Here is a 21,240-nt window from a genome sequence, read left to right on the forward strand (position 1 = left end):
CTACCTATTCAATATAGTACTTGAAGTCCTAGCCAGAGCAATTCGACAACAAAAGGAGATCAAGGGGATACAAATTGGAAAGGAAGAAATCAAAATATCACTGTTTGCAGATGAGATGATAGTATATATAAGTGACCCTAAAAATTCCACCAGAGAACTCCTAAACATGATAAACAGCTTCAGTGCAGTAGCTGGATATAAAATTAACTCAAAAAATTAATGGCCTTTCTTTACACAAAGGGTAAACTGGCTGAGAAAGAAATTAGGGAAACAACACCCTTCTCAATAGTCACAAATAATATAAAATACCTTGGCCGGACTCTAACTGAGGAAGTGAAAGATCTGTATGATAAGAACTTCAAGTCTCTGAAGAAAGAAATTAAAGAAGATCTCAGAAGATAGAAAGATCTCCCATGCTCATGGATTGGCAGGATCAATATTGTAAAAATGGCTAACTTGCCAAAAGCAATCTACAGATTCAATGCAATCATTAAGCTGTACTACAGAGCAATTGTAAAAAAAAGAAACAAACAAACAAACAAACAAACAAAACTGCCTGGTTTTGGTACATCTACAGAGAGTTAGATCCATTTAGATCCATGGTATAGAATTGAAGACCCAGAGGTGAGCCCACACACCTATGGTTATTTGATCTTTGACAAGGGAGCTAAAACCATCCAGTGGAAAAAAAGCAGCATTTTCAACAAATGGTGCTGGCACAACTGGAGGTTATCATGTAGAAGAATGCAAATTGATCCATTCTTATCTCCTTGTACAAGCTCAAGTCTAAGTAGATCAAAGTCCTCCACATAATACCAGAGACACTGAAATTAATAAAGGAGAAAGTGGGGAAAAGCCTCAAAGATATGGGCACGGGGAAAAATTTCTAAACAGAACAGCAATGGCTTGTGCTGTAAGATCAAGAATTGACAAGTGGAACCTCATAAAATTGCAAAGCTTCTGTAAGGCCAAAGGCACTGACAATATGACAAAAAGGCCACCAACAGATTGGGAAAGGATCTTTACCAATCCTAAATCAGATAGGGGACTAATATCTAATATATATAAAGAACTCAAGAAGGTGGACTCCAGAAATGCAAAATCCCCATTAAATAATGGGGTACAGAGCTAAACAAAAAATTATCAACTGAGGGATACCTAATGGCTGAGAAGCACCTGAAAAAATGTTCAACATCCTTAATCATCAGGGAAATGCAAATCAAAACAACCTTGAGTTTCAACCTCACACCACTCAGAATGGCTAAGATCAAAAATTCAGGTGACAGCAGATGCTGGTGAGGATGTGGAGAAAGAGGAACACTCCTCCATTGCTGGTGGGATTGCAAGCTGTACAACCACTCTGGAAGTCAGTCTGGTAGTTCCTCAGAAATTTGGACATAGTACTACCCGTAGATCCAGAAATCCCTCTCCTGGTCATATACCCAGAAGATGTTCCAACTGGGAATAAGAACACATGTTCCACTATGTTCATAGCAGCCTTATTTTTAATAGCCAGAAGTTGGAAAGACCCCAGATGTTCCTCAACAGAGGAATGGATACAGAAAATGTGGTATACATACACAATGGAGTACTATTCAGCTATTTTTGTTTGTTTGTTTTTTGAGACAGGGTTTCTCTGTATAGCCCTGGCTGTCCTGGTACTCACTTTGTAGACCAGGCTGGCCTCAAACTCAGAAATCCATCTGCCTCTGCCTCCCTAGTGCTGGGATTAAAGGCGTGCGCCACCATTCCCAGCTTAAAAACAATGAATTTATGAAATTCTTGGTCAAATGGATATATCTGGAGGATATCATCCTTAGTGAGGTATCCCAATCACAAAAGAACTATTAGATATGTATTCACTGATAAGTGGATATTAGCCCAGAAACTTAGAATACCCAAGATATAATTTGCAAAACACAAGAAAATCAAGAAGAAGGAAGACCATGGTGTGGATACTTCATTCCTCCTTAGAATAGGAAACAAAATACCCATGAAAAGAGTTACAGAGACAAAGTTTGGAGCTCAGATGAAAGGATGGACTATCCAGAGACTACCCTACTGGGGGACCCATCCCATAATCAGCCACCAAACACAGACACTATTGCATATGCCAGCAAGATTTTGCTGAAGGAACACTGATATAGCTGTCTCATATAAGGCAATGCCAGTGCCTGGCAAATACAGAAGTGGATGCTCACAGTCATCTATAGGATGGAACACAGTACCCACAATGGAGGAGCTAGAGAAAGTACCCAAGGAGCTGAAGGGGGTCTGCAACCTTATAGGTGGAACAATATTATGAACTAACCAGTACCCCCAGAGCTAGTGACTCTAGCTGCATGTGTAGGAGAAGATGGCCTAGTCTGCCATCATTGGGAAGAGAGGCCCCTTGGTATTGCAAACTTTATATGCCCCAATACAGTGGAACTCCAGTGCTAAGAAGTAGGAGTGGGTGTTCAAGGGAGCAGGGTGGGGGGAGGGTATAGGGAACTTTTGGGATAGCATTTGAAATGTAAATAAAGAAAATATCTAATCAAAAAATAATAATGATTAACACATGGAAATGTAGCCCTATATTTTAATAGTGTCTTGAGTATACTATACGTTTCAAACAGAGTAATCTTGAGTATACTAGTTAGCATGGAAAGTTTCAAAATAGATAGTGGATTTCCATAAAAGATGTATTTCCAAGAAACCATGTAAGTCTGAAATAAGGTTTGGGAAATTTCATTAAGGAGTTCAAATGCTTCTTAGATGTATTGAAATACATGAAACTACACATTGAAAGTCACAGTGTTACACACCGATCACTTTTAGAAACATTTTGGGGTTTCAGGACCCACACATAGAGAGGAAAATTGGCAGTATTTTGATGTCTAAGACTAATACAGGTAGGAACACACACACACACACACACACACACACACACACACATACACACACTTGGTTAATTTGCACCAGTGTCTAGACTAAGGTGTGTGTTTAAATGTATAACTGCTTTTTAAAGTGAATGAGGGAAGAAAGAGTACTTTTCTTTCATTTAGTTCCTTTTACATAATTTACCCTCAACTAATATTTTATGTTCAAGTTACAAAACAGAGGAGTCTAAGATTAAGGCAAAAGATGAACTTTTTTTTTTCAGAAATATCAACAGTACAAAGCCTAAAACATGCCACTTGACATAACAGAAACTGGTTTTATCAGGAACTGTCCTGAATGATTGCTGTAAGTTAAAAAACATTGTAAAGATGGACAAATTGAATATAATAATTCTGATTTGGAGACCTTGGCTAAATGACCTTACTTGTGATAGATTACATGGAAAACCAAAATCCAGTTGCACACACAGCTTCCATAACTTTTGATAGTGATTTAGGATGAGCCCAACATCTGGGGGTGATGACATCCGGTGCATCTTCACAGGATGTGAGATATCAGACACACTATGAAGTTGTATTTTATGCTTGGGTGGTGTTGATTTCTTAGAAAGCAAGATGTAATAAATGACAAAACCATAGGGATCGTGTTATATTATACACATTAATCAAGCCCTTGTATCCCATTCCTTCACTTCAGAAAATCCAGCTTTATGATCACATGGCCAAAGAGTCAAGATGATTTCTTTTTTAAATCTGTTGCATACAGCCACACTTATATTGCTAGGTGGGGCTTAAGTTTAGTGAAAAGAGCCTGCGAGTCCTTCTTTATCCCCAGGACACAGACTTCAGAACAATTGCATGTCTATGTTTATCTCGTTAGTGGCTGCATGCTCACCTACCATGTTAACATGATTCAGGAGACAACTATGTGCACTATTATATGTTATGTTAGCTTCAGGCTATGATACCAAGGATCTTTACATTTCCTTTAAGAGGGCTGGAGAGATGGCTCAGCAGTTAAGAGCACTGAGTGTTCTTCCAGAGGTCCTGAGTTCAATTCCCAGCAACTACATGGTGGCTTACAACCATGTGTAATGGGATCTGATGCCCTCTTCTGGTGTGTCTGAAGACAGCGACAGTGTACTCATATACATAAAATAAATAAATATTAAAAAATTTCTTAGAGAAGCTGAACTTTTGCATAATATAAACCCCTTAAATAAAAAAAAAAAAAAACCAAGGTGCTGGAGAGATGGCCCAGTGATTAAAAACACTTGTTGCTCTTGCAGAGGTGTGGGTCTGGCTCCCATCATTGCTATGATGGTCTACAGCCATGTATAAGTCCAGTGCTAGGGAATCCGATGCCCTCTTCTGACACTAGGTACATCAGGCAGTAGGTCCATATCTGGCACATAGGAGCAAATGCAGACAAAGCGTACACATAAAGTGGCAAATCTAAAATTCAACACAAAACCCTTTTATTTATTTATTTATTTTATTTTGGGAGAAAGCCTCTTGTGTAGCACAGGCTATTCTTGAACTTGCTATGTAGCCAAGATATGCACTCCCACCCTTTGTCTCTGTCTCCTGCAGGCTGGATGACAGATGTGAACCACCACCTCAGTCAAACACATTTTGTAAACCAGAAAAGTACCTTCCTAGAACTACATTCATTCAACACACAGGCTTAGGTTAAAATATTCATTCCTTTCTTTCACTGAGTTAAAGGCAATACAATATAGTGGGTCTTCCTAAGTGCCCGAGGTACTATATAGCCAGTATTCGAAACCACAGACAAAACTAGACATGGTCTACTTTCTTCCAGGTTTTACACTATAGAAACTTGGATATAATTGCATATGTTTTGAAAGAGAATTCCCCTCCTGACCATTATTATCATGACAGAACCGGAAAGACAAGTTCCTCTTAGTACCACTGTATGTTCAATATGACCCTAGGCTATAAATACAGAATAGAGGGCAGAGAAACAAAATGTTCATTTATGTTGTTTCCAAGTGGTAGTGGCAACCACACCCACCGAGAGAGGATCCAGAAGGAGACACACATAAAACAGGTATGGTGCTAACTCTTTTTGGTCTCTCAGAACTGCAGACCCAGAGTCTATCACATTCTAGGTAAGCACTCTATGTAAATGAGCCACATCCCTAGCTCAGGACTTTTTGACTAATTAAGGAAGGGGTTCTTAAAGTGATTCAGAGTGACTTCATTGTACAACAGCTATGTGTTATGGAATCATGTTATTTAAGGATGAAAATTTTACATGACGTACAAAGTTTTGAATAGGATATAACTGCATGTGACCTTCAGGTCTCTGTAGCCAACACCTTAGAAAAGAAAAAAAATGTGCTTAGGTGAGGATGTACACAGGAACAAAGTCACTAAAAAGTCACAATCACCATCACCATGCTGAGGGGACCTTTTCTATGACCCCACCTAGGACTCACACTAAAAGCTAACTTTTGAAATTCATGTACAAAAATATTTCAAAGGCTGTAAACATTAGTTTGCATTTGGCAGTATGACAAGAGCCTGAGGGGTCCTCTGGTAAAGTCACAGGGCCTCTCATGGGAACAGTTCTCCATGGATCTTCAGATGGGCGGTGCCTGTATAGCTGAACGGTAAAGCAGCGCCCCCCGAGGGAGATTCGCAGGGCACAGTGGCACCGAGGGTTGGAAAGGGGCAGCCTCCATACATGCAGGACCAAGGAGACAGCATACGGGGCACAGAGACACATCAGCAGCACTGGGACCTGGGCTTTGTTGTGGGGGGCTCCTCCACCAGTTTAATTCTGTCCAGGTCGATTTCTTCACTAGGAAAGCTTTGCTGGTTTGCAAGCATGTTTTCCACTAGGAAGCGGGTGGCCTCGTCGATGTTTATATTATCCTGTAATGGGAGCACAGGAAAGAAGGATTAGTGCTGACCTTGGAAGTAACCCTTCAGTGCAGTAAGGGGCCTAGGGAGTCACATCAAAGGACGCACTGTAAGCAAGTCGGTTACCTCTTCTTCAGTGATAGTGTCTGCTACGCTAAGAATTCAAGACACTGGTTTAATTGATTTGCTAAGTATTCTTTGAAAGCTTCACACACATGAAAAATGAATTTTAGTTTCACTTCTATGACTCTCTCTCTCATCCCCCCTCCATCTTCCCCTGGAAAGCCCCTTCTTCCCATGAAGCCTTCCGCCTGTTTTCAAGTCTTATTTTTGTGTGTGTGATTCACTGGGTTAATTAGGATTGTTGCCCCAGCTTGAGTGGGAGGTTACTTCATGAGACACAGGGAACGTTTTTGTGGTTACTATGCTTTTGTGACCCCAAGTGACATCTTGGAAAACACTGACCAGAGAAGAGCCCTCAGCCTGGGGGCTTTCTGATAGTTTCTTTTGATTAACTTCAAGTTTTGTATTCTTGGTGGGAATGGGACAACATCCCATGTGTGCAGCATGCAGGTGACACCTGGATTAAGGTCACTGCTGCCAGGCAGCTTCTTGTTAAAAAGTTACATTTCACCCTTTGGACTTGGTGACTACAAATAAGTAAAAATCCTGTTTTGCATACCCCCCCCCCCGCTAACTTTATCACCTACTAATTATCCTCTAAGCAATTATCACCATGATATACCACCAATATCACCAAGATATACCATCTTTTCATTTGTACCAGTCCTTCTGTGTTTACTAGTTAGGACTCTACAGTGAGGGAAAATGTAGTTGTCGTTAGTTTGGGCACATCATGCACTGTTATCAGTTTTACCCATTAAACCCATCACAATAATTCTTCCCTTTGTGATTGTCCTGTAATTTTGTAGTTTCTACATGCAGGCACCAACGTTCTGTGATATGTCCACACTGTTCTGTGAATGCTTTCTTTCTTGCAGGCAACACACACTATTTCAAAGATATCTTCACTTTCTATTCAAATCAGCTATGGGACCATGTCTTTTTGACAGTACTTTCATTCTGCTTGTTTAATAAATTGTATTTACAAATTGGATTGTAAGGAATAGGAGAGTTCATACTTTATAAGGTTTTATTGTCTCCTGCCCTCTTGGCTGGCAAAGCTTCTAAATATATGTACACATACACACATATACACATACGCACACACCTCTCACCTACTTATTTTTAAATATGTTTATAAATATACACGAAGATAAGTGCACATATGAACACACAGAGTTTTAAGTATGAAGCTATTTACATTAATGTCTCCAACCAAATCCAACATGGTGCAGTGCACTCTCGTCTGCTCCCTACTTGCAGAGACTTTCTCGACAATGGGACTGTTTAGGAGTGAAGCTTCTATTCAGGCTGCTTTCACGTACTAACTGCGCTGATACTCCCAAGGTAACTTTAACACAAGCAAGGGTCTTTGAATTCCCAAGTATCTTTATGTTCTTGGCATTCCCTCTCATCATTAGCTATATTTTTGTTGCTGTGAAAATAACCAACATGACCAAGGCAACTTATGGAGGGAAGGCTTTATGTGGGCTTACAAGAGGGTGACTATTCCATGTTAGTTCTCATCAGAGCTATGAAAGCAGGTGATAAGGGACCACATCATGGGGCAGCATCAAAGAGGTGAGGGGTGAGAGTCACTGGCCAAGGAGAGTCTCTTGGAGGCAGAGTGAATGGTCCTGACCATACACTGCTTTGATAAATATGGTGTCTTATGCTGTTGTTAGTTTTATGAACAGATGGTTGTGGTGGAAGATGAAGCCCAGGGGTTCTGTTACCATCATGAACCAGAGGAAGTGTGGAAGCAGGCAGGCATGGTGACTGGAGCAACTAGCTAAGAGGGAGAGATCATCACATCTTAAACTATAAGTGGGAAGCAGAGAGAGAAAACTAGACGTGATTTGGAACCAGAAAATTTCAAAACTGGTCCCTAGTGGCATATTTACTCTGAAAAGATCACACCTCTTAAGCCTTCCCAAATTGCTCCATCAAATGGATCTGTGTTTAATAGATAAGCCTGTGGAGATATTATTCTTCAAGCAGGATGGCCCTCTATCAGTGGTTACTCAGAGATGAATGGGAACAGAAACCCCATACTACAGTGAAATGAGCTGCAAAGTTTCATATTAAAATCCATTCCACGAAGGAAAAAAGACTAAATTTGTGAACTCAAGACTATCTTCTGATTATATACCCATTAAAACCACACCACTAGAATTCCAGCAAAATCACGATGTGATGTTAGTTCCTGACCATCGTAGAAATAGATCTATTGGTAGTATCTAAAGCCTCAGTTCAATTTCTTCCAAACTTTTAAAGCAAAAATGCACAACAATGTTATACTCTAGATTCTAGAGTCCAGAAGCCTCCTGAGTCACCGCACAGGAAATGAGGTGGAAGCTCTTCCTAGGCTATGTGAAGGAAGCATACAACTGGACAAAAAGGTTCCCTTACCAAATGTTCCCCCCTCTCTTCTATACGGTAGCTTGTCTAAAAGATGTAATACAGTCCGTTGCTTATACAGTGTCAAGTGATAGGTATTATGACTTTGACAATCATTTATGAACTTTACAAGCAGATTTTTGTATAAAATTAAAATTTGTTAGCTAGAAGGTCAAATAACTCCTACATATAGGAAATTCCCCAACATCGACATGTAGCTATACATATACTGCTCTCCTATGGGCAGTTAAAGCAAATTGTCCAGCGTGTACATGGGGCAGAGAGAGCACAGACTTGAAACCTTCCGTCTCCCCACGGTGCCTTTCCTCCTTCCTGCCAGGCTGAGTAACTCCTGTAACACCTCTGAGATTCGTCTTTCTTCTACCACAACTGTCTGTGCATAAAAGTAAAGGAAAACATAAGGCATAATATTAATCAAAACAATGTATGGCCAGGACCACTCACTATGCCTCCAGGAGACTCTTGGCCAATGACTCAACGCTTTGAGGCCGCCCTCATTGATGTGGTCACTCATTGCTTGCTTTCGTCATTCTGATGAAAACTGACGTTAAATAATCTCTCAGCATGTGGGTAAAAGTAAAAGCAACAGGAATCCCAGAGCCATCACTCTGGAACAATATTAGAGGAACAATAATGTACACACACACACACACACAAAGAGAGAGAGAGAGAGAGAGAGAGAGAGAGAGAGAATACATACATACATCTATACTATGCATATTATAATCTGGAACAGTATAACAGATATGTAAATTAATGTTATGTTTATTACAGAATTTCTCAAGAAGGTCCTTATTTTTTATACAAGTCTGATGGTCATTGAATCGTCATATCTAAAAATTCCATGATAAACAACCCTCCAGTAATATTATACCTTTGACCTCTTTTTTTTTTAACCTCAGTTCTCTAGTGGTTTCACATTGTTAAGCTTCTCAAAATGTATCTTAGTGTTTCTATTTTCTAAAACAAACAAAAAAAATGCATTTCCCAAAGACAGGAGAAAAAAAAATCCATTCATTTATTCATGAGGAAACACACAGTCAATGTTGACATTTTGCTCTTGCTTAAAGCTCTCAGAGCTAATCCAGTCTGTTGGTGACTGTTCAGTATGAGTCGTGCATATGACATGCATATCTTAAAGACATTTCCTCATGTTTTTTTGGCCTCTTTCAAAAGAACACCTTATCTCTCATTCACTTCAGCAGCACAAGAGAACACCTTGGTTAAGAACTGAAACTTGCAGAAAATGTCATATGATTTTCTTCTGCTGTCCTGTTCATGGCTGTATCAGGTAACTTTGAAATCAGTTCAACATCAGAGAGGGAGACAGTAGCATATCCACACTATGCATTTCTTATTCTGGACTTAAAAAACTCCTTGCAGAAATCCATCTATACACTTTACATTCCATCACAGCCTCACAAGGACACCAGAAATAGATCAATCAGCGAAGCCAGCTCACCTTGGCAGAGGTTTCAAACCATCCAGTGAAGCCATGGTCTTTACAAAACTGGTCCATCTGGGAAGGACTCTGGCTGCTGTCCTTCTTCTGGTCACATTTGTTAGCTAGGAGGACAGCAGGGATGGGGCTGCCGTTGGGAAGATGGACTTTACTATCCAGATCGTTTTTCCATTTTAGGACTGCATCAAATGTAGAACTTCTGGATATATCAAAGACTACAAATGCGCCAAGAGCTTCCTTATAGTATACTCGAGTCATGTTGCCAAACCGTTCCTGTCCTAGAGATGAATACAGAAGGAGAGCAAATGTTCATAGTGGTGACAGTCAGTCACATTTAGGTGCAGGTGCGGGTTCTACAATCCTAAAATCTATTTTGAGAAACAAGCATCTCTCACCTGACTTCAGATTAAACTGGTGGAATTAAGGACTTTCACACAGACCCAAGACCCATGGACTTAGCAGAAGTGGCTGACAATTTGCTCAACAGGAGGAACTAGTTCTTTGTAGGACACATTCACCATAAACTTCAGGATGCCAGTATGACAGGCTTGACAGATAGCCATTTCAGCTTTCTCTTCCATTGGACTAAGAGGAGATAGGCACTTTAGTAAACAGAGAGGGTAAAGTGGAAGGTGAGACAAGAATAGAATAGTCTGAAGTTTACAGAAGGCAGAGAGATGACATGATAAAAGGCCAGTCAAAAGCATCAGGATTGGACAGGAGACAACATAGCTTGCCCCTTTACATCTCTAGCTCTAGCTACTTTTGACTCAGTACCAAAGTTGTTCTCATCTTAGAAGCAGACAGTGGAAAGCATGTGCTTTCACAACAAGAAATGGCACAGCCAGTTATGTGGTTGTGGGAAGGTTCCTATGCACAGTTCTTCTAATGCTGTCCTTTGGAAAGGACTTAACTTCTGTTAAACACTGAGAAAATTCTGCTACTCAATAGAATGCCTACTGCCTGCACATCCAGACTGTCCTGCAAAGCTTCCTGTTACTATCTGCTGCCAAACAAGTCTTTATCTCATGGATTAGAAGAGACAAAGATACTTGATCCAAATCACAGTGACACTAACTTAAAGAGACAAGCCTTCTGACTCCTTCATGTCTACAGGCTTACAAGTCTAAACTATCTTGCAGTTGCCAGGAGTCCTTAGGCCCATCTTTAGGCTGTCAAATCCCTGATTAGATTCAGGAGGAAAATGAACTCAGTAAGAATCTAAGATCATCACTGTGATGTAAAACGAAGGCAGCATGGTAGGATGCTTTCTTGTTAGAACACAAGATGAGGAACAAGCTTTATCAACATTTTATTATCTTTTATTTACACATATGCATAGAATTTGCTCAAACTGCAAATACTTTGTCTCCAAATTCTATAATGCCATTATAATTTTAAACACTGCCTTGTGACTCTTCATAGGTCTAGTCATCTGAATTTCATTATAACAAATGGTCATATGTTAGGACCTATCATGTTCAAATTTATTGATAAGATACATCTAATTTTACATTATTTGTATAATTCATTAGATCATAATACTGACATTTAAGGAAACTTAGCCTGTACCTTTCTCTATAAATGTACATTAAACAATTATGCCAATATATTCACTCAGAATATTTTAACGGCCCAAGAGCAAAGACACCAATTCTTCAAAAAAGACTAGGCAGATGGATTGAAGTTGTTTGGATTTCAACTTCTACTAGTGAGCCTAAAGAAAGCCGCTGTTATGAACCTTAATTTCCGAGCACAAAATGGTTAGGGACAAGTACCTAGCCCCTCTGAGATAGTCTTAGGCTAAAAAAGATGGAAGGGTTAATGTTTCAGGGTAATAACATAGTTCTCAGTTTGACCATCCTTTGAATTTCAAAAAGATAAGGTGCCAAACTAGTAAAAGAATGGATAACTATATGTTCCAAAGAACTTCTTGAGTTTTCTTGCTTTTTTTAGTGAGTCTCCTGAAAAACTGCAAAAATAGTTTTTGTTAATCATAACCCGTGGTATTAAAAGGTGTACTCATATGCCCTTTCTGATCACTCATACAAAATCAGAAGTGTCTATGGTAAGGAATTTTTGGGGGAAGATATGTTGGCTTAGAAATGTCAGATAGATTTTCTGAGATGTCAAGACTAGAAGGAAATTCTTCCTGACAGGCCTCACATCAAAAACTATACTTAAAAATTTCTGTATGTAAAATGAAAAGAAAAAGTGTCAGTTATAAAATTAAGCAAATGAAGAGGAGGGGAACTGACTGAAAAAAAAAAAAAAGAGAGAGAGAGAACCCTATGCAACAACTTCTTTGAGCAGTACCAGAAGAGCCACTACTGGTCAAAACTGGGAGACAGATGAGAACATCCTAGTTAGTTAGTCGAGTTCTTTTATTTTACTGATGCGAGAACAGTCCCAAGGAGATACTCAAGTTCTTTGAGTTAATTGTACTACTGTGCCATCTAATCTGTTAGCTCTAATTTTGCTGGAATAGACATTTCAATTTGTATCCTATGTGGCAGAATAGATGCTTGTCCATGTGAGTCAGAGTGACTTCCTCAAGCACAGTACAGTGCTGCTTCCATGTCAAGCCCTGTCCCAGTCACCTTGTGCTTTACCACAGTAGCCGAGGAAAGATCCTCTGTCGCTGAGCACACAAGTCACTCTGCTATTAGGGGCAGCCTTTGTCATCCGCATTGCTGCTGACATCCTGACAGCACATTTTCAACAACTCTCAAAATGTTTTGTCTCTTAAACAATGTGCTACCGCCTCTGGAGGATGGGATGTGGATGATAACTTGAAAGTTTGGCAAGCATGGCAGATGAGAAGAGTAAGCTCAGAGAGAGTTATGCAGGCTCCAAAGATATCATCCGAGCTCTCACATACACAAATGCTGAAATCTTAAAATATACAAGTTGGCAAAGGATTAAACCATCTATCTTGCTGTTTGGTGAACTCCACACTAATGACCCTGAGGATGATCGAACAACAAAACTAGTGATTTTCCAGGAAAAAAAGAAAAAAACCCTACAGAATTCTTTGTCATGCTTCTTTAAAACAAATGAAAACATTAACAATAAAACAATGAATGTATCTCCATTCAGATTTTTAAAAAGGAAACACCATACTCTGGGTTTACCAGAAGCACAATTCACAGAAACGTGTTCTTGGGATTCCCATCAAGGCTATTGCTTGGGTTTTTTCTCTGTGTTATATTTGTGCTTCCCTCTTGATAAACCCAAATGTTTCTAGTAATATTATTGGAAATTCAGAATATAAATTTCATAACACAAGCCAAAAGGAAACAGAGCAAAATGGTCTATGTTTTCCCACATACAGGTACTCACCTCTTCTCCATCCACTGACAGTTGACATGAATTACCCATTAACTACAAGGTCACTTGGAAGAGATGTCCAGTTTCTGATTAGTAAATGGAAGGTCTCTTAAAGAAAACCCTTAAATCTCATGGTGCCTTTCAGAGATGAAATACTGGCAACAGGCAATCTCTGATCATAGACTTTAAAAGGATTATTATCTATGTAAATAAAAATTCCTTGCCAATTTGTGTTCAAATCCATAATAGTTTTAAGTGATGGAATTGTTCCTAACCCTTTAAGTAAATGTATTCACCAAAACCAAAAAGTATCCTGTGTCCAGATGTAAATTGTTATCCTTGTCTATAAACAAAGAGATGGCCCGATGACCCTTGTATGGAAGTGTGTGAGACTAGGGAAGTGAAGAACGTGGAAGGTGTGACTGAGGGACCACGGGTGACAAGTGGACTGTCTGATTCAATGAGAAGCTCCTAAGTAGTGGGATTGTGGGTGTGTTGCCAGGGTGTGACAGAGCCCAAGATGGAACACTGCCTCTCAGCTTTCGTATAAATCAGAATCACCCACAATGCCTGATCGATGACGACTTTCCAAGTGGTTCGAATTCTGATTCAGCAGATACACAGGATGGCTAATTGCAAGTTTCAACTCCCCTTTGCAGAATATTTTGGAGCGAGCTCTATGACCAGTTTAAAACATGACTCTTATATTTCATAGCTGCCTTTTCATCTTGACATGCCCATTGTACTAGACCACTGAAACAAATAATACAGCCTTGGAATAGCTGAGTGGTGGAAAGCCAGTTTTTGTCTATGAAGATTTTGTCATTCTGTAGACCACGCTGGCCTCAAACCCAGATCTGACAAACTCAGAGTTCTCCAAATAACAGAACTAGATTTAAACAAGAGTGCTGGAATGCCCAACCCTAGACTTATGTGTGGGAAGAAAAAAACTCTTCTACTAAACCTGGTTGGGTGGACACATTTTTCAGATAAAGCCGAGTCTACTGTCAGAGCAGATGTGAAAGAACTTGTGCATGTTACTGACAGTAGATGCTAAGGCCCCAGTGGTTCTGCAACGAAGCAACGAAGCACATGACTTGGTAAACAAATGATTAGAAATGTTGGAATGGAGGTAGTAAGGCATGGCCAATATGAGGTGCATGTTCTAATTTGGGTTCCTTCAATGTGATGAGAAATACTTTGTTGAGGCCTGTACCAGAAAGCTAGTATGGTCTTTAATTTAAAGGGCTTACATGAACCTGTTTGGCTGTCTTTATAGAAAGCATTCTGGAATTCTTGCCCATTATACTTCTCAAAGCCTTTCTGATTGTAGATTTTTTTTTATGGCCCTGTTCACCTTTAGAACCTCCAGAACAATGGTATTGAAGAGGAACTAGCAAGTGAGTCATGGCTAGTGGCTGGCTCCACCTTTTGTTTTGCAACCAGGGAATACTTTTATTCTTTTGGAACTCAGTATGATTCAACCTTGTAAATCACACTCATGCTTAGCCTTCGGGGAGTGTTTTGGCATGGTCTTCATTACACAATGTCTCCCTCATTCAAACGGTATGAGCAAAGCATGATTCACAAGTAACTCAAATGTTCAAATCAAGTATAGTTAAGGCTATAGTTCTGCAAATTTCAGTCAAATCCAAGTGATTTGTGCTTCTTGATACCTGCATATTAAGATATCTTTCCCCAGCTCAGACTCTCTGAGAAAAACCTAATAGTGTCTAGTTATTTCTTAAGTTTAAATCTAGTTCTGTTATTTGGAGTTATGCATTTGCTGAATGCTATCAGAGTTCCTGTTGAAAAGCAACAGTTAACACTAGAGATTCCTTTTGAAGATTATAAAATGTTTCTTTCTTTCCCAGTGAACCTCAGGCTTCATATTTTGGCAAAAGTGCAATCATGTGTCATTACAGCAGGCAAATGGGCTACATCTCCCTCCAGGCCATGGTATCTGTTCAAGAAGGATGAAGTTGGGTGTGCTGGCTCATTCTTGTAGTTTCAACAGTAGGGAAGTTGAGGCAGGATCTAGAGTTGAGGCCAGCTTGAGTGTCAGAGAGAGGAAGAAAAAGTGGGGAGGGCATATAAATAGCAGAAGTGATATACAGAAAGAAAAGTGTTTTGTTGTTCAGAATTTTTGAAAGAGGGTTTCTCTGTGTAGCCCTAGCTGTGCTGGAACTCATTCTGTAGACCAGGCTGGTCTCAAACCCAGATCTGACAAACTCTGCCTCCTAAGTGCGGAAGCTAATAGCATAGGCCATCACCTCCCTGAAATGGTGATTTTGTTTCCTCAATTCTCCAAATATAATTTAACATAGTTCTTACCCTACTAATTTGCACATAATTAAAGAAACTGAATTGCCATCCCAAGCAGGAATTCCAAACCATCTCTGCTACTGGTGATCACCACATGGTCAGGCAACCTTCAGGATGTGAAAGGATGTCGAGAAGCAATAGAATGCCCACTCGTGTTCTGGGCAGTGGGACCAAGTGTTGCAAATGAAGCCTCTGGCTTTAAAGGGTGACATTTGAAATACGTTCTTAGTTGTTGCAGGGGAAGAAAAAAAGAAAAGAACAAAACAAGCTGAACCCAAGGCGAAATAACTTTGAAACGTTGCTACTGATGTGCACAAATGCACATTCTTCTTCTCCATGTTAGACTCTGCTCACAAATGAGTGTAACGCTTATAAATTCTTCAACACTTCTCCATGAGTGGCTAGAAAAGAACACAGCACTGACTGACTACCTGGCAGGCAGAAGTCATATGTCCCTCTAGGCTACTGCCAGCTGTGGGATAACAATACCCTCCAGGGACTTTGGGGTATGCACACAGAGGAAAGGATGCTAAGGTGTCCTCAGGTTTTAAAGAAGCTCCCATTCAACAGAAGGAGCTCCTGAGTGTTTCCAATGATGCAGCAGGTTAACCTTTGCTACCATTTCCATTAAACGTCACCAAAGTTCACCGTATGTTGAACACCCATACGGCACCGACCACAGCAGCTAGAACCCAGATGTCCATAAATCCCCTCAAAGAAAATGGTTCTTATATTCCAGAGCAACAGTTGGAAGCAAAGGAAAACAATTCAGGGTCTGTGGGAGAGAGAGGTGCCCAAGAGAAAGACATGAAGTATTCGCTTAGGGAGGAGAAGCCTTCTGGAAAGTTTCAGAACTTTCCATCCCTTCCCCAGGGTCAGCAGGCCTCCCAGGTGAGAGGAATTTCAGGAATGGAGTTTCCCTTCACAAAGCCTTGGCTGGCTTCCAAGATTTTCTCACTCACAGCTCCAACCCCTCTTTGTAAATTATAAGTTTGTCTGTCACCACAAGGAAGTAAAATTTCTTGGCTCTGGAGAGAGAAAACCCTTACACCAAACAGGCAGAGACCCAAGTCAAATGGGGGTGGGGGGTCGGGGGTGAGGAGGAGTGAGGGGGCGGGGCGTGGTTGAAAAGTAACTGGGCTTTCTTGGTTTTAGTTGTACCACTAAGGCAGTGGTTCCTCATGTTGTGGTGAATCCCAACCATAACAATTGTTCTCGTTGCTATAACTAATTTTGCTACTGTTATGAATCACAATGTAAAATCGGTGTTCTCCAACCTTGCGAATGGGGTTGGATCTAAAGATTGAGAACCGTTGCACTAACCGGTAGTGAAACTTCAGGCAAGCCCTTTAGCCACCAAGGAGTTCAGTAGGAGAGGGGTTAGGCCTCCCAAAGTCGACTTTCCAGTACCCTTTCAGCCCCTCCAGGCGTCCCTCGTCTTCCCGTTCTATTTGTTCACTTTTAAAAGCGCAGCTGACAGTTCAGGCAGAGAAAAGGACAGAGAAGAACCGGGAGACAGAGAAGAGTGAGAGTCTGGTGATACCGGGACGCTGCCCTCTTACCCGCGATATCCCACAGCTGCAGGCGCACGAGCGTCCTGCTGTCCCAGTTGAGAACTTTGAGAGCGAAGTCCACGCCAATGGTGGCGCGGTAGTGCTGGGAGAAGAGCTGGTGCACATAGCGCTTGATGATGCTCGTCTTACCCACGCCGAGCTCGCCGATGACCAGCACCTTAAAGAGGTGCTCTCGGGTCTCAGGCGCCGCGGTGGCCGACGCGCCCTGTTGTCCTAGTCCCTCTCCCGCCATGGGTGCCACGGCCTAGGGAACTTCTTCCCCAAGGCCGACCTGACAGATACTCTGTCCGCGCAGTCACGCAAGTCACCGGACCCGGAACCTACTGCGCGCTGCTGGCCCAGAACAGTCTGGGTGCACCCTGCACAGGGCGAGCCTGGTCCCGGCACTTCCTCTTCCCTGGCTACCCTGAGCGGTCCACAGCGCCCCCTGCTGGCCTTAGACAAGGGGAGCCTGGAGGTCAGTGCCAGGGCTGGTCCATGATGTCAAGTAACCAGGGGTAGTGGTCAGATGACAGAACTTGCAAAGGACTAAGGCTGAGTACTCTGATAAATCTAGTTTAACTTTAGAGGAAGCTTCATGCTGCTTTCCATGACTAGAATTTCCATCGTCTGCTATGCTGTGCAAGCATTCTCTTTTCTTCACACCTTAGCCAACACTCACTATGTCTCGCTGTTTTGGGAATAGCTATCCTGATAAGTGTGAGGTTATTCCAGCATGGGGTTTTGATTGACAGTTCCCTGATGGTTACTGATGTCAAGTTCTTTTGTTATACACACGTTGGCCATCTGTATATTCTCTTTAGAAAAATGTTCCTTCAGATCGTTTTGCCTATTCTGTATGTTTGTTTTGTATGTTTGGTGTCCAACAATGTGAACTCCTTAATGCTTGGATGTGCGGCTTACATATATTTACTCCCAGTCTGTAGACTTCTTTTTCATTTTGCTCCTGTGGCCAAAGAAATTTCTAGTTAGTGAACTTCCATTTGTTTGTTTTAGCTTTGGCGTGATTTCCAATATCCGTTGCTAAGCTCAGTGCCAACATGTGACCCAGAAATACATACTTTGAGGATATACCCCTTTTTCACTCCTTTTTTATTTTTATTTTTTAAACTAATATAATTTATTTTAAAATACAAAACTCATTATTGACAATTTTTTAATCATCAAAATTATTTATTATTATAAATAATTATATATAGTGTATATATAATAATATATTATATATTATTATAAATGCCTTTTAAATATACATGATATCATCTGAGGTTAAAGTAATATGCACTCAACCAGTTTTTAAAATCTATTTGGAATATTAAACATGATAGAAGTTGAAGAAAATCTCTTATGATGTCCTCTATGAAAGGAAATTGTGGCAAGTTCCTAATTAGACAGAAATGGTTCAATCTCCAAGAGAGAATATGCCACATAACTGTGGCTTCATAGAATGAAATGAGTAGTGTTACTTCTGTTTCTAATTTGTGGATAGTTTGAAGAGTATTGGTATTAGATCTTCTTTGAAGGTCTGATAGAATTCTGCACTAAACCTATCAGGTACTGGGCTTTTTTTGATTGGGAGACTTTTAATGACTGCTTCTATTTCTTTAGGGATATGGGATGGTTTAGATGGTTTATCTGATCCTGATTTAACTTTGGTACCTGGTATCTGTCTAGAAAATTGTCCATTTCATCCAGATTTTCCAGTTTTGTTGAGTATAGGCTTTTGTAGTAGGATCTGATGATTTTTTAAATTTCCTTGGTTTCTGAGGTTATGTCTCCCTTTTAATTTCTGATTTTGTTAATGAGTACTGTCTCTGTGCCCTCTGTCTGGTTAAGGGTCTATTTATCTTGTTGATTTTCTCAAAGAACCAGCTCCTGATTTTGTTGATTCTTTGTATAGTTCTTTTTGTTTTCACTTGGTTGATTTCAGCCCTGAGTTTGATTATTTCCTGCCATCTACTCCTCTTGGGTATATTTGCTTATTTTTGTTCTAGAGCTTTCAGGTGTGCTGTTTAGGTAGATGCTAGTGTACGCTCTCTCCAGTTTCTTTTTTGAGGCACTCAGAGCTATGAGTTTTCCTCTTAGCACTGCTTTCATTGTGTCCCACAAACTTAGGTATGTTGTGCCTTCATTTTCATTAAATTCTAAAGTCTTTAATTTCTTTATTTCTTCCTTGACCAAGTAAGTTATCACTGAGTAGGGTTCAGCTTCCATGTATATGTGGGCTTTCTGCTGTTTTTGTTGCTATTGAATACCAGCCTTAGTCTGTGGTGATCTGATAGGATGCATGGGATTATTTTAATCTTCTTGTATCTGTTGAGGCCTTTCTTGTGACCGATTATATGGTCAGTTTTGGAGAAGATACAATGAGGTGCTGAGAAGAAGATATATTCTTTTGTTTTAGGATGAAATGTTCTATAGATATCTGTTAAAACCGTTTGGTTCATAACTTCTGTTAATTTCAATGTGTCTCTGTTTAGTTTATGTTTCTATGATCAGTCCATTGATGAGAGTGGGGTGTTGAAGTCTCACACACTATTATTGTGTGAGGTGCAAAGTGTACTTTGAGCTTAGTAAAGTTTATTTTATAAATGTTGCCATTGCATTTGGAGCATAGATGTTCAGAACTGAGAGTTCTTGGTAGATTTTTCCTTTGATGAGTATAAAATGTTCTTCCTAATCCTTCTTCATAACTTTTGGTTGAAAGTTCATTTTATTCAATATTAGAATGGCTACCCTGGCTTGATTTTTGGGACTATTTCGTTGGAAAATTGTTTTCTAACCCTTTACTCTGAGGTAGTGTTTGTCTTTGACACTGAGGTTCGTTTCCTGTATGCAGTATAATGCTGGGTCCTGTTTAGGTATCCAGTCTAATAGTCTATGTCTTTGTATTGAGGAATTGAATCCATTGATGTTAAGAGATATTAAGGGATAGTTATTGTTACTTCCTGTTATGTCTGGTGTTACTTTTATGTTTGTGTGGCTATCTTCTTTTGGGTTTGTTGAAAGAAGATTACTTTCTTCTTGCTTTTTTTAGTGTGTAGTTTCCCTCCTTATATTAGTGTTTTCCATCTATTACCCTTTGTAGGGCTGGATTTGTGGAAAGATGTTGTGTAAATTTGTTTTTGTCATGAAATATCTTGGTTTCTCCATCTATGGTAATTGAGAATTTTGCTGAGTATAGTAGCCTGGGTTGGCACTTGTATTCTCTTAGGGTCTATATGACATCTGCCCAGAATCTTCCAGCTTTTATAGTCTCTGATGAGAAGTCTTGTGTAATTAATTCTTATAGGACTGCCTTTTTGTTACTTGACCTTTTCCCCTTACTGCTTTTAATATTTTTTCTCTGTTTAGTGCATTTGGTGTTTTGACTATTATATGATGGGAGGAATTTCTTTTCTTGCCCAATGTATTTGGAGCTCTCTAAGATTCTTATATGTTTGTGGGCATCTTTTTCTTTAGGTTAGGGAAGCTTTCTTCTATAATTTTATTGAAGATATTTACTGGCCCTTTAAGTTGGGAATCTTCACTCTTTTCTATACCTATTATCCTTAGGTTTGGTCTTCTCCCTTGTGTCCTGGATTTCCTCGATGTTTTGGGTTAGAAGCTTTTTGCATTTTGCATTTTCTTTGAGTGTTGTCTCAATGTTTTCTATGGTGTCTTCTGCACCTGAGATTCTCTCTTCTATCTCTTGTATGCTGTTGCTGATGCTTGCATCTTTGACTCCTGATCTCTTTCCTAGGTTTTCTCTCTTCAGGGTTGTCTCCCTTTGTGATTTCTTTATTGTTTCTATTTCCATTTTTAGATCCTGGATGGTTTTTTTTTTCACTTTCTTCAACTGTTGGTTGTGCTTTCCTGTAATTCTTTAAGGGATTTTTGTGTTTCCTCTTTAAGGGCTTTTCTACCTGCTTACCTGTGTTCTCCTTTATTTCTTTAATGGAGTTATCTGTGTGTTTCTTAAAGTCCTTTATCAGCATCATGAGATATGATTTTAAATTAGAATCTTGCTTTTCTGGTATGTTGGGTTATTCAGAGCTCACTGTTGTGGGAGAACTGGATTTTGAAGATGCCAAGTATCTTGGCTTCTGTTGCTTATGTTCTTGCCCTTGCCTCTCACCGTCTGTTTATCTCTGATGTTAGCTGATCTTGCTGTCTCTGAATGTGGCTTGTCCCTCCTACAAGCCTGTGTGTCAGTACTCCTGGTAGACTAGTTCCCTTCTGGAGGAATTTGGGT

General features: G+C 40.1%; 1 protein-coding gene across 1 annotated transcript; it reads right to left on the reverse strand.

Annotated features, from left to right (window-relative positions):
- Window positions 1–4,359: 4,359 nt before the first annotated feature.
- On the reverse strand, window positions 4,360–17,384 carry Rab32 (RAB32, member RAS oncogene family). The gene is made up of 3 exons (XM_021174226.2): window positions 16,998–17,384; window positions 9,781–10,058; window positions 4,360–5,786 (listed from the first exon to the last, which is right to left on the reverse strand). Exons 1-3 carry the CDS (start codon window positions 17,239–17,241, stop codon window positions 5,637–5,639), a joined length of 672 nt encoding a protein of 223 aa, XP_021029885.1. The 5' UTR covers window positions 17,242–17,384; the 3' UTR covers window positions 4,360–5,636.
- Window positions 17,385–21,240: the final 3,856 nt, after the last annotated feature.

Source organism: Mus caroli, chromosome 10 (assembly GCF_900094665.2).
Source record: "Mus caroli chromosome 10, CAROLI_EIJ_v1.1, whole genome shotgun sequence".
NCBI classification, from domain to species: Eukaryota; Metazoa; Chordata; class Mammalia; order Rodentia; family Muridae; genus Mus; species Mus caroli.

Bases quoted from the DNA above. Each gene is read 5' to 3' on its own strand.
- Rab32 (XM_021174226.2), bottom strand. From the start codon at position 17,241: ATGGCGGGAGAGGGACTAGGACAACAGGGCGCGTCGGCCACCGCGGCG. The intron at 10,059-16,997 runs GTAAGAGGGCAG...ATTCATCTCTAG, and splicing joins GCAGCTGTGGGATATCGCGG to GACAGGAACGGTTTGGCAAC. The intron at 5,787-9,780 runs GTGAGCTGGCTT...CTCCCATTACAG, and splicing joins GGTTTGAAACCTCTGCCAAG to GATAATATAAACATCGACGA.